This window comes from Ochotona curzoniae, unplaced genomic scaffold (assembly GCF_017591425.1).
Source record: "Ochotona curzoniae isolate NIBS_2020 unplaced genomic scaffold, NIBS_Ocur_1.0 scaffold_4953, whole genome shotgun sequence".
In the NCBI taxonomy this organism is placed as follows: Eukaryota; Metazoa; Chordata; class Mammalia; order Lagomorpha; family Ochotonidae; genus Ochotona; species Ochotona curzoniae.
In genome coordinates, this window is record NW_024467127.1 from 4,557,965 (window position 1) to 4,571,699 (window position 13,735).

At 47.4% G+C, this 13,735-nt stretch overlaps 1 protein-coding gene across 1 annotated transcript in view; it reads right to left on the bottom strand.

The window, feature by feature from the left end:
* Positions 1–1,055: 1,055 nt before the first annotated feature.
* The window catches only part of IWS1 (interacts with SUPT6H, CTD assembly factor 1), a 33,406-nt gene continuing 20,726 nt past the window's right edge, over positions 1,056–13,735 (bottom strand). The window contains exons 8-14 of the mRNA XM_040971167.1: positions 12,386–12,468; positions 11,326–11,455; positions 10,597–10,714; positions 8,140–8,251; positions 6,838–6,894; positions 4,999–5,110; positions 1,056–1,396 (exon numbers count right to left, since the gene is read on the bottom strand). Of these exons, the coding sequence (XP_040827101.1) occupies positions 1,265–1,396; positions 4,999–5,110; positions 6,838–6,894; positions 8,140–8,251; positions 10,597–10,714; positions 11,326–11,455; positions 12,386–12,468 (744 nt within the window). The 3' untranslated portion in view covers positions 1,056–1,264. The remainder of the gene's footprint in view (positions 1,397–4,998; positions 5,111–6,837; positions 6,895–8,139; positions 8,252–10,596; positions 10,715–11,325; positions 11,456–12,385; positions 12,469–13,735) is intronic.

The following is a 13,735-nucleotide window of genomic DNA, read 5'->3' on the forward strand; positions in this document are numbered from 1 at the left end:
CCAAATTGTGAGGCCCACCAACTGAAGAGATCCACGGGGAGTGGGGGACCGGCACTCCTGTGCCCCTGCTTTCTGAGGCCCTTCCCGAGCCTCTGAGCCCACACAGACAAAGCTGACGAAACCCTGACTGCACCCCAACCTGGCCATTCCCAGCCCTCTAACAAACCACCCGGAGACCAGCGCCATCCCAAAGCTTCAGCTGAGGCACCCCACTCCTCACGAGGCCTGGGTGAGACGAGGACGTGAGATGTCACTGAAGCCACTCTAACATGACGGTGACAAGGACTCAAGTCACAGTCGCATCACAAATCACTGTTTATATCTGCAGATTTTTTCATTCACCAAGCACCAGTTTTACCCCTACCAACTGAGAACACATACTTTAAAAAAAAAAAAACTTATTTAACTTGACGGTCAATAGAGAGAGAGATCGATCTTGCAACCACTGGCTCACTCCCAAACGGCTGCATTGGCCAGAGCTAAGCTGATCCGAAGCCAGGAGCCAGGGTTATTTCACATGGATGTAGGGGCTCAAGGACTTGAGTCATTTTCTGCTGCTTTCCCAGGCCATAAGCAGGGAGCTGGAAGGGAAGTGGAGCAGCCAGCGATTGAACCAATGCATATGGGATGCCGGCACTACAGGCAGAGTATTAGCCTGATATACCAACACCTCGGTGCACGAGACTGCAATATTTTTAAAAAAGATTTATTTATTTATGTTTATTGGAAAGGCAGATATACAGAGGAGGAGAGACAGAGAGGAAGATCTTCCATCCGCTGGTTCACTCCCCAAACAGCCGCTACAGCTGGAGATGAGCCAATCCGAAGCCAGGAGCCTCTTCCGGGTCTCCCAGGCCGGTGCAGGGTCCCAAGGCTTTGGGCTGTCCTTGACTGCTTTCCCAGGCCACAGTAGGGAGTTGGATGGGAAGCGGGGCTGCTGGGATTAGAACTGGTGCCCATATGGGATTCCAGCACATTCAAGGTGAGGACTTTAACTGCTATACTATCACGCCGGGCCCGAGAATGCACTATAAGAACACACAGGGACAGCCCCCTAAAACCAGAATGAAACTTTATTGTGTAAAGTTTATACAAGTATGACTAATATTCCTCTGTACAAAGTACACAACAGTTTTAAATACAATGGAGGGAAACGCAGGTTCTACAACATCTGAAACAAGCTAAACCGTTTATAGACACACCAAAAAACATGTAAAAGATGTCATTTCCCACTCATTTCCTGGGATGCAGCTACCCAGAGAGGTCACAAAGGCATCTTATTGCCTTCAATGCTGATCTTCACAGCATGTGCCGAACGGCTCTTTTTGCGGATGTCCGTGAACTTCCTCATCTGCTTGTCGAGCCGGCTTATGCCTTTCTTGGAGGACGCCTGAAACTGTGAGTGGGGGAATAAAGAGCGCATTACTGTGGGAAGAGATAACCCCACACCGGCAGTCACGAGAGTTCCACGCCCTGGCAGGAAGAACATGGCCTCAGCACCAGCCCGAGTACACGCAGCAGGGCAGCGACCCCTACGAATCTTTCCCACCAAAGCTACTTCTGCCACTGCCACCGAATCTCCGGATGAGAGGGAGGCCCACGGTGAGCCGGGCCCATCGCAACCTTGTCACCTGGCGCCTCTCCCTCTACACGAGGCTGATCACCTCCCATATCCCTTCTAACACTGGCCGAAACTAGAAGGAGTCTAAGAAGACTAAGAAATTGAGAGAACTCAGCTGAGAAAAAGCTCTAAGCACAGTGGAAGCTCTAGGCGCCAAGGCTCCAGACCCGGCCAAGTGGGCTCGAGGCTGGCACTCCTCGGAGAGCTGCTGGGACACGTCCATGATGTAAGGAGGTTAGCACACAGACCCAGAGCAAGTGTGCTCCACCAGTTACCACTCATCATTGGCTACACTTGTTAACCAAATTATCTGACAAAAAGAAGTGATGTCTCCTACTTGCCTGTCATGTTTAAAGGTCTGCATGCTGACTGTATGTCTTACAAGAAAATGACATTTTTCAGAAATATCAGAAAGACCTGCCACTAATGTCAAAGGTCACTGAGGTGCTAACAGTTTACATGTCTGAGAATGGTAAGCGATTAGAAAGATGCATCCTTAAAATCCTTCTCCCCAGACACCGTGGAATCACCTAAGAACTTAAAGAAATGCTAACGCAGGCACTGAGTCTGGGAGCTTGCCCGAAGTAAGCCTACCTCTGGGCTCAGCTTCACGTGGAGATGCAGCCAGCTGAGGGCTCCTTGTGAGGGTACCCTTGAACAGCTATGCTCATCACACATGGCTCGTTAGAAGACACCAATTCTTACCCAAGTGTTACTCTGTGTTACCACCTGGCACTCTACTCTGAGTCAGCGAGCAGGGTCTACTGCCACCATCATGCTTCCCCTCAACTTTCCTGGACAACTACACCTGACTTCCTTTCAGGCAACAGGAAGGGGGCCCATGTCGGAGACCATTCTGGTTGGGACTGACAGCCGATCCAGTCCCAGAAGCCCCACACAAGACCTGCACTTCTCTGACGGGCTGCAGTCTGGCCTGGCTGCAGGCACTGCCAGGTCAGTGCCCATCTAGCCCTGGTGACCACCCAGATGACTCATGGCTGGAAGGCCAGCTACCCCAAGCCTGGAAGCACACAGAACCAGGGTTCCTGAGGGCCAGAGGCAGAGACCTCCCTCCCGACACAGCGACTCAGCTCCCTGCACTGCCCAAACACATTACCAGCGCTCGATGCCCTGCAGGCTCCCAGGACAGCCAGAGCAGCTTCAGACCAGCTATGTGGCTTTGCTCTAAAAATAATGGTCTGTTTGGCAACACAGTGCTAAATTACTACAGGTTTATTCAAATGGATTCTTACTAAGCTAAGTAAAAAACACCATACTGTTGCTTAAATTTTCTTAAAACGGTAGCATTGGTTATGTATGAATATAAAAAATCTTTAAAAATCCAAATGCTAACATTAAGTTGCTGCAGGGTTATAGGTAACAATAAGTTACATTTTTTGTATTTTAATTATAGAAAAACATGCACTGCTTTTGTCACTTTATTGTTACTTTAAAGCACTCCAAGCAATACATGGACATATAAAGACACAATGTAGTACATAATTATTGCACAATTTAGAAGTAACAATCAAAAGCCTAGAACAACCATGTTAAAATGTCTTTGACTGGTAGGACCCTGGGTGAATTTTCTATCATAAAAATGAAGTGCGGGGTGTAAGGGCAGTACCACGCTGCCAACAGCGGATGTGTCACATCCATGTTTCCCTCCATGTTGTTTCACAATAGTGGCACTGAGAACGAGTTTCACCTGAATCCCACTGCCTTCTCGCGCAGCACATTGTGCAGCAACTGTCCCTGTGTGTCCAGTGAGGTCCTGAGGGAGTCTGTGAGACAGCTCCCTGAACAGGGCGGTGCAGGACACACAGATCCCAGGCGGGAAGAGGCCCCATTCTCTACAGGGTCACTGGAGGCCTGGCACGTGCGGCACAGTGCAGTGTGCAGGGGGGCAACGTGCTCTCCTCTAGCCTCCCCTCTCTGCGACCTCCAGTACAGCCCAGGCCTCTGACAGCGAGCTGGGCCCAGAGGCTGCAGCACCGGCAGGTGGGCGACCCGAAAGGGGGTGCACTCCCACTCAGGCCACACAGCCTAATGGCAGTTCCCAACTCTCAAAGAAGAGTAAGAGGGAAGAGACAGTGAAGAAACAGAAACAAGAAGCAAAAAACCAAAAACCAAAAACGGTAAGAAAAGGGGAAAGAAGTGAAACTGAAGGAGCAGCAATGGCATGGACCTTCACCCTACCAGTCCTGGTTGTCAATAAATGACATATGTCTTGTGAAAGTCACTTAACAGCAGATTAAAGTGGCGGCAAAGTGAGCAAAGCCTGGAAACAACTAGCAAAGCAGGTGTCCCAGGGTGTGCAAAGGCAGAGAACACACGCTCGCTGTGTGCTGCTGTGAGGTCCACACATGTCCAGGCCTCTGCTCAGCAGCGCTCTAGTCCCTGTCCCAGGCTGCCCCGGCTGCACATGCGCCTCTCAAACTCCATCTCAACATCCAGGAGCCAGCTTTATGTAGTGAGCCCTCAGGTGCGTGTGCCGGGCTCCCGACACCAGGAGAACAAGCCAAGACCTTCCACTCACAGCCACTCATGTGCTTGTCACACGGGCTACCATCACTGCTGGAGCCAACAAAAGCCTCTTTCGTAAACATGGTGGCAGCAGGAAGAACACAGCACTCACAGGAAAGTACCAACCTACATGTTCCCGGGGCACTGGGGAGGAAGGTCCAGGGCAGCAACGTCTGGGGTGCCCACGACATGTGAAGTTAAGAAAGCACGCACACATGTGTTTCACTGGCTGCAGACAATGCAAGCCCATGCACAGAGCATGCTTCCTGGGGGTACCTCCGGGACACGCCGGCAGGGACCGGCCTACAAGGGCATCCTGTTGCCTTCAATGCTGAACTTGACAGCCCGGTGCACTCTGCTGAGTCGTTTCTGCTCTGCAAACCGCCTCTTATGCTTCTCCAGTCGGCTTAGGCCCTTTTTAAGAATACCAGGCTAGGAAGAGTGGTTTGATTGGAGAACAGAGAGAGATTACTCACTGAGTAGTGCTCACAGTGAGAGGAGGTGCCTTCTCTACTGCCACACAGAACAACTGCTTTGTGCCAACAGGTGGGCTGCTTTTCATGGTAACTACTGGCACATTCTAGGCTTTAAGGCCCTAAGAGGAAACTGACTGGGTCATGTTGTTCAGTTCAGCAACAAACTGTCACCTTGCGTCACTTTCTGTTCCTCTAAACTGCGGTCAACTTGAGAGGTGAAAACAGTGTTTTTGAACCTGTCTCCTTTCTATCTCAGACAGACCCCAGAAACTACATGGGGCATCCAATAGGAAGCAAATAAACAAAAATAAATCCCCTGCCCTCCATCCCCCACACAAGAGCCATCTGCATCTGAAGTCCTTGCTGCTTGCTTACCCGGGACGACTCCATCTCCACATTCCACTTGGGCCTCACCACATAGTCCTTGTTTGAGGGCATTGGGACCCGCGCACGAGCACAAAACCCAGGATCTCCAGGTCTGAGAGCCCTGTGGGCAGGAAAGGAAAATGATGCTTACCAACTCAGCTGAAGCCCCTGGCAGGGCCCCCAACAGCTATCACTTAGCTTCTCGACTCTCCTGGGGCCATCTCTCAGCAAGAATCACAGCACGCCTAGGACTGGAGGAGTTCCTGACTCATCCTCAGCCAGCTCCCTGTGCATTGGCATGACCCTCTGCACCCATCCTTGGTTGCTCAGACAATCCTGTCTCACTCCTTTCCAAGGTGGGTCCCTCTAGCCTGAGTATCCTGATTCTGTGGTCTAGTAGAATCCACTCAGGGAAACAGAATGACCCCCTAAACCCGAGGAAAGCAGTTATACGCTTTGTAGATGCAGCCCTTATAGTAAAATTCACCTGTGTCTTTGTATAAAACCTTCACAGGCAGTTACAGGAAATAACACAGTGAGACCCACTGCATCACAGCCTAGTGAGCTTGATAATACCTGTCCAGTTTCCCAGGAACGTGTGTGTGCGCGCAGGCGTGCAAACTGGAGGGTGACCACAAGGGCTCAAATAAGACATCCCTCTCTAGAAGGGAAGCCTACCTGTCCACCTGTGTGGTGGTGAGTGGACAGCAAGTCTGCTGAATGTGGGAGAGAGGGTTTCTTCTCCTCCTTTGTACAGTATGTCCCATTCCACAATGAACTTTCACAACCTTCCTATGTGTAGAAGCAGACTAACCGACTAGCCTCCTTCCTCCCAGAAGCCATGTCTCATCATCACACTTAGCTACAGCCGACACCTGTGCCCTCTCTCACATGCTAGCACACACCACACACTGCAGAAACCACCCTGCACAGCGGCCCAAGGGCATTACTGGCCCCGCCCCTCAGCCTGAGGACAGCCTTGCAGTGGGACGCCTGCTCTCCGCACCACACCTACTCTGGGCTACTCTGCCTGGCCATCTCACTTTTCAAAGTTGTTTAGCTCATTGTTCCTCTGCACTCATCACTTTGCAATCTTTTCCAAGGAGGTAACCAATGAATCAATAACTCTAGCCCAAATCTCTTTTTAAACTCCGATTCTCACTGGGCACCTCACACCTAAACACTTGGAAGAGAATTGGCCCAAACCTTCAGACACACTCCTCCCTCCGTGTCAGTGACTGGTAACAAGCACGGCCCCAGCTCTCAGTCCAGTCACACATCTCACCCAAAAGGCCAGGACAGTCCCACTGTCCTCCCACCCACCATCCCGATAGATGCTACCGGCACCACCACTCTGAATCAGTGCTGATGGCTGCACAGCGAGGCTCAAGAGTTCTCTGGAATCGCACGAGTGAAGTGAAAACTCTGTGTCTTGATTCAAAGCTGGGGCACATTAACTCCAACTGGCCCATGTGCTCACTGCCCCACTCCCCCGCCACGCTTTACTACCAGAGCTGTCCCCCTGCACCCTGAAAACAGGCCTGGCGTTTACCTCACACCTCGTGAAGCTCACCCTTTGTCTATCACCCACCTACACATCTGGACTTTCTCAAAACAGTCCGCTTTTCATCTGCTGGTGTACTCTCAGGGCCTGACGGAGAGCCTGGCACTTAGCAAACACCAACACAACATTTACTGAATAATTTTGTTTTCTTTTTACTGACGTTATTAGAGAACCACCACACACTTTACAGAGGCTCAACAGTGTATAGATAGAAATCATTCTCAATCATCGTGAACATAATATTACTATTTTCCAAAGAAGGAAGATTAATGCAAAAATCTTACTTCTCTTCTCCTGTTAGCACCTTTTCCAGATCTCTGCGAGGCGTCTGACCACCAGTGCTGGGGAAAACAAACAATGAGATACCAGGCTGATCAGAACCTTACAACTACAAAAGAAGAATAAATCAAGCAGCCCATAATAGTTTCTTTGCACTGTAACAGGGAATACTATTCCTCATCTTTTTAAGAAAGATTTATTTACTTGAAAGCTAGGAAGACAGAGAGGGAGGGAGAAAGATGCTGCTCTTCCACCTGCTTGGTCACTCCAGATGTTTGTAGGAGCCAGGGCTGGGGCAGGCTGAAATGTGGAACCAGCAGCCAGGCATTCCACTGTCATCTCCCATATAAGTGGCAGAAACCCAAGCATGTGGGCCACCTCCATTGCCTTCCGAGGCCAGGAGGTGGGTGAGAAGCACAGCAGCTGGGACTTACAGAGGCCCAGAACACCCACATTCCAAGTGGTGCCTAACTTGCTGCATGGTAACATCCACTCCCATCTTTTAAAAGCACCACTCTTGGGCCTGGCGCAGTGGCCTAGTGGCTAAAGTCCTCGCCTTGAATGCACCAGGATCCCATATGGGCACCAGTTCTAATCCCGGCAGCCCTGTTTCCCATCCAGCTCCCTGCTTGTGGCCTGGGAAAACAGTCATGGACAGCCCAAAGCCTTGGGACCCTGCACCCAAGTGGGAGACCCGGAAGAGCTCCTGGCTCCTGATCGGTGCAGCACCAGCCATTGTGGTCACTTGGGGAATGAATCACTGGACAGAAGATATTTCTCTCTGTCTCCTCCTCTCTTTATATATCTGACTTTGCAATAAAAACAAATCTTAAAAAACAAACAAACAAATAAATAAATAACAAAAGCATCACTCTGTTTAGTATTCATATGCACAAGGCCATTATCTGGCCCCCAGCAAGCGCTACTTTTGTAACCAATGATCCTGCTCCCTTGGCTTTATTGCCTTGATACAAATCAGCAGTAATATTTTGAGTTTTTCCTCCAAGTCTGAAAATAGTAAGGAGAAAAACAAGTTTTCGGCTGGACCAGCACAGTCTCAGTGAGGAGGGAGGCCACACCCCCCAGGTAGACTCAGAGGAATTGCGGCAGTAAGGGCAGGGGTAGGGACCTCACTAGCCTTGGTCACACACTGAAGGACACAGCAACCACAGACATGTCAGGCTAAGAGGGCAAGCAGCTCCCTCCCATCTCACAGCTTCTTACTGACCCCTACCTACACCCCAACGCCCAACGGCCACCCCAGGGCGCTGGCAACATAACACTTACTCATACCTGTTCCCTCATACCTGTTCATTCTTCGTCGCTGAGGCATCTGTTCTAGATCCCTCTGCTCTCTTTCTTCTCTTGTCATTCCTTTGTAGTTTGAGGTAAGACCAAATATAGGCCGAGACCACTCATCTATAACACGCAAAAACAATGCTTAATCCACAAATTAGCACTTCTACTATTCTTTCACATACATCCTAGTGTGAGGCCACACTCTTGGTAGCACTTAACAGTATTTTTTCTATAAACATCTCCCATTTTAGCACCATATACAGGATAACTGTAGTGAGATATGTGTATCATAAGTAACTCTTATGATTCAGAAAAGGATGTTAAAAGACCCACAATTATCAAAAAGATTTACAGAAAGTAACATGCGGTACTATCTCCGTCTCTATGCTTCTCTCTCTGTAGCTCTCAAAAAATAAAGGGACGCTAATTTCTAAGTTTACCTTATTGTAAATACATCTTGCAATTCTCCCAGATTTTTAACCAAAAATATGTATTTGTCAAGATGGTCTAAATAATTAAAAAAAACCATGTTTTATTCCTGCAAGTGTAGAGTCTGCACTCCAGGATGTCTGATAAAGCTGCTAAGCTGACCATGAAAACAAGTAGCACATGCCTGCAGTTCTAGTCAGTGACCTCCAGAGGCGCCAATGGATGCTTTCATTCTAAAACGCAATGTAACTTATTGCTGTGATCTCAGGTACTACATAAAACAGAAATTACACTTGCAGACAGAACATAACAGCTGTCACACTAAGCAAGGATTCAGTAAGTCTATCTACATGTGGTTCAAAAGAGCCTCAAGCGGCCAATGCTGTGGCAAACAAGAGTGAAGCCACAACTCGGATGTTAGCACCCCATTCTAGAGCGCCAGTTCAAATCCCAGCTACTGCACCTGGGAAAGCAGTGGAAGATGGCTCAAGTGCGTGGGCCCCTGCTACACACATGGGAGACTCGGATGCTGGGTGGAGTTCCCGACTCCGAGTCCGGGCCTAATCTAGCCATGGCTATTGCAGTCACTGAGTTTGTGAATCAGCACATCATCTACGTCCTTCAAATAAATAAATCAATCTCTTTAAAAGCTGGGGGTGGGGGAAGCTCTGGTCTCTGCCTGGATTCAGAATCACTGTAAGTCACACCTACCAGTGGAGCCAAAAAATAAACTGAGGTAAGAATCATTGCACAAAGCCATCAAATCATCAAAAACTTGTCATTTAGGAAGAGTAAACCACATAATAAAGATGGGAATACACTGGTTTACCAAATAAATTTAAATTTTTCTTGATAATTTCCAAAATCTAACAGGAAAATTAAGTTATTATAATCAAATGTAGAAGGACTTTTTCCAACTAGCTTTGAAGTTTTAAAAATTCTGTTCCAACAGAGTACAGGAAGAGTTAAACAATAAAAGCAAACATGGGTTTCATTCTGGAAACTGTTCTGGTTCAGCTCTGGTTATTCCAGACATCTGGGGAATGAACCAGTGAATGGGGGAGCTTTCTGTTTCTCTCTGCTTTCCAAAAAAAAAAAAAAAAAACAAACAAAACAAACACACACAAACTTTAAAAAGAAAATCTCCATGAGTTTCAAAAATGGTTTGGTGGGTCTGATGTGGCAGCCAGTGGGTAAAGTTCTTGCCTTGCATGCCCAGGACCCCATATGGATGCCAGTCTGTATCCCAGCTGCTCCACTGCCCATCCAGCTCCCTGCTTGTGGCCTGGGAAAGCAAGCAAGGACGGCCCAAAGCCTTGGGACCCAGCACACATGGGAGACCCAGAAGAAGCTCCTGGCTCCTGGTTTCAGATTGGCTCAGCTCTGACCATTGAGGCTACTTGGAGAGTGAACCAGAAGATGGAAGATCTCTCTCTGTCTCTCCCTCTCTATATATCTGACCTTCCAATATTAAAAAAAAAAAAAAAAAAAGAGGATATGAAACTTGATTCCAAGAGTTTCAGCTGGTGCCTCTGGAGTCTCCGGCATCACCGAAGAACGTGGCAAAGGTTTCAGAGACCATCATGCAAGCAGCAACAGCAGCAGGGAATCACCACTGAGATGCTGCGCTTTTATATATGCTTTCTCAATCAAGGAAAATGCACGATTATCTCAGTTTTACAAGATGAAGACTTAAGAGTTGAAGTTTAAGTCCCTAGCTAAGACTGTGAGTGAGGAAGGAGGGCGCATTTCAAGCGCAGCCAGCACTCTAAGCCCTCTCTGTGCTTCTGATCCATGAAGAGGGTATGCATGTTTTCACCTGCCATACCCAAGACTGGCTCGTCTACTTGAAACAGCCTGACATGCACTGTAAGTCCAAGAAAGAAAGATGATTGCCATTAGAGATTCATTAAAAGATACTCTATGTTACTGACTCATTTTAAACAAGCGCTGGTAAAAATGAAGTTAGCTATCCCATACACATGTTGTTCTCTAAGTAGACATACACACAACAAACAAAAGGCAAAGTTACGTACTGATTAATTTCCCTGCCATGTCCTTGTTGGACCTCGACTCCTTGGGGTGTTTATAGAGATACATCACTGCTCGTCCAATCCCACTATGCTTCAGGGTCTCCTGGCTCACACTAGGCAGCTGGGGAATACAAACACATTATACACACATTAATCACTCAGCAGCTGGGCGTCTCCAAAGCGTCAGTCACTAAGGTGCTCCAACCTAAGGGCCAATTACAAGTCAGTTACACATGTGACTGAGCTTGGTGCACTTTACTTCCAATGCCTCCCCAGAACACATCCACCCCCATACACTCCTCAGGTCACCACACCGACATCCACCCCCATATACTCCTCAGGTCACCACACCGACATCCACCCCCATACACTCCTCAGGTCACCACACCGACATCCACCCCCATACACTCCTCAGGTCACCACACTGACATTCACCCCCATACACTCCTCAGGTCACCACACCGACATCCACCCCCATACACTCCTCAGGTCACCACACCGACATTCACCCCCATACACTCCTCAGGTCACCACACTGACTGCCCAGGCCTTCTACTGTCTTTCTGCCCATTTCATGTATCTTTTTGTCTTTCTGCCCATTTTATGTATCTTTTTTCCCTACCCTTCTTCCAGCAGACACAAAAGAGTGTATAAACACAAGATTATATAGAAGCTTTGACCATTTGGACCACGCCACATAATTAAAGGACAGACAGACAATCTGCCTCTAACCTCTTGGAGGATCTTCAACAGCTCTTCCCGAATCTTCAGTGCCGGCAAGCTCCTGTCCGGGAGAGGGGAGAGCCATTCTTTGATGGCTGACATCACACCACTGTCGATGAAGGTTTCCTTCAGGTCCTGCCTGGGATGTAAAAGTGTTTTCAAAATAACATAAAGTAATCTTGCTCTCACCCTAGCTTCCTAACTTCTGTTACACTGGCTTCCAAAGTTACTCATACACACTGAATATTTACTGAACATCTCTTCCAGTTTCACAAGTAGTGAGAGTCAGCCATTACCAGAAGCATACAGACTTAGTAGGTAATGGCGACTGGCTAATCAAAGCAAACTCAAACCGAACAGCGTAATGCTACCATGGTTGGTACAGACAGTAAAAACAAAGAGCTCAACTACCACAACTAAAACAGTTACTGTATCAGAAGAGCCAGTCTCAAGCAGCCTCAGGTGGCATTACCCTTTGCAGAGCACCAACCCAAATAGTCTCCTAGCAGAAATAAAGTATCAATGAAATAACTGGCATTTAAATTCCACTTTAGACATTAGAATAATTTACACGAATGGGAAAAAATGCCAATGCCAGGATTACACCAGCATGTGTGAGTCCTGCCTGGTGCACTTGTGCGATCATCCAAGGGAGAACACGGGTGGCTCAGCCTGACAGCTGCTGAGCAGCAGCCGACCAACGGCCGCGCACAAGGGCAGCTTCATTTCACAAAGTGAACCATCGCTACCCAAGGGGCCAGACGAGCCTCGCCAGGAAGTGCTCCAGGAAGCCCCCTGAAGCCCTGCTGGGCCAGCCACACCGGGGAAGCCAACGCAACTCCACTGGACCTGACACTGCACAGGGCCGGACTGCCCACGCTTTCCCTCAGGATGTCAGATTTCTACTTAGGTTGTTTTCATTAAGTGCAAAGGAAAAATGATTTAAAAAAATGTAATTCCAGAAAATTCTAGTCACTATTATTATTTTGTGCTCTCACAGAGAACTATCAGTATCGCTGCATAGTATAAATATCACTATATTAACGGTTCAAGAAAGCATGATACTTACTTCTTGAGGTGCATAACCACTGTAGGTAATAAAGTTAACTTTTTCAGTGCTGGTTTTTTTTGATTGTTCAACTGTCTGTCTTCCTATTCAGAGAAATATTTTTTTAAAATTAGTGTTATTTCTTAATAGTAAACTGCAACTATCATAATTCTGAATCTTAAAGTAAAGCAAAATAAAATAAACCGTAAGTTTCTGAAAGAAACTAATTCTTTCTAAAAGACTGGACAAGTAAATCAAGAAATTTTTTTTTTGGCAGAGCAAACTCTCAGACTCAGTAATGATTAGAATAATCTCAACAATTATAAACTGAGAAGACAGGAACAACTTTAATCTAAAATATCAATATAATTGGGGCTTCTCAGTAGCACAGCACACTAAGCCTCTCACTACAGCACTGGCTGGCAGCACACCTGTGCACCTGTTTGTGTCATGGCTGCTCTCTTCTCATCCAGCTCCCTGCTAATGGCCTGGAAGAGCAGTGGAGGACGGCCCAAGTCCTTAGGCCCCAGCACCCACATGGAAGACCCAGAAGCAGCTTTTGGCTCGTGGCTTCAGAGCAGCCCAGCTTTAGCCATTGTGGGCATCTGGGGAGCGAACCAGTGAAGGCAAGCTCCCTCTCTGTCTTTCCCCCTCTTTCTCCTGCAACTATGACCTTGGGAATTATGGTTTATCATCAGGAATAATTTTCCAGATTGTGAGGCTTACAGAAAATTGAAAACATTGTCAAGGGAGAGTTTTGGCTATTTACTTTGGAAATGCTTTTCCACTTTTTTAATCATAAAAATATTCAAAATTTTAAACACCATATACACCTGTTACGAACATTTCAGCAAGTTAACACACAAGGCCGGTTAGTTATATTTTAGCTAGATCTCTAGTTATTTTTCCTCTATCCCTTTGTTGTTTTGTAACACTGAATCGATTAGTATTTTATCAAGTGTTCTAAAAGATCAAGCTCATTTTTAAAGCCTAACAGCCAATTATTTCAATCTTTTACTTGTCAAAATTTATAATTTTGTGGGCCTGGCACGGTAAGTCCTCACCTTGAACACACCAGGATCCCATATGGACACCAGTTTTAATCCCAGCAGCTCCACTTCCCATCCAGCTCTCTGCTTGAGGCCTGGGAAAGCAGTCGAGGACGGCCCAAAGCCTTGGGACCCTGCACCCACATGGGAGACCCGGAAGAGCTCCTGGCTCCTGGCTTTGGATAAGCACCGCGGCAGCCATTGTGGTCACTTGAGGAGTGAATCATCAGATGGAAGATCTTCCTCTCTGTCTCTCCTCCTCTCTATATATCTGACTTTGTAATAAAAGTTAAATAAATCTTTAAAAAAATTTACAATTTTA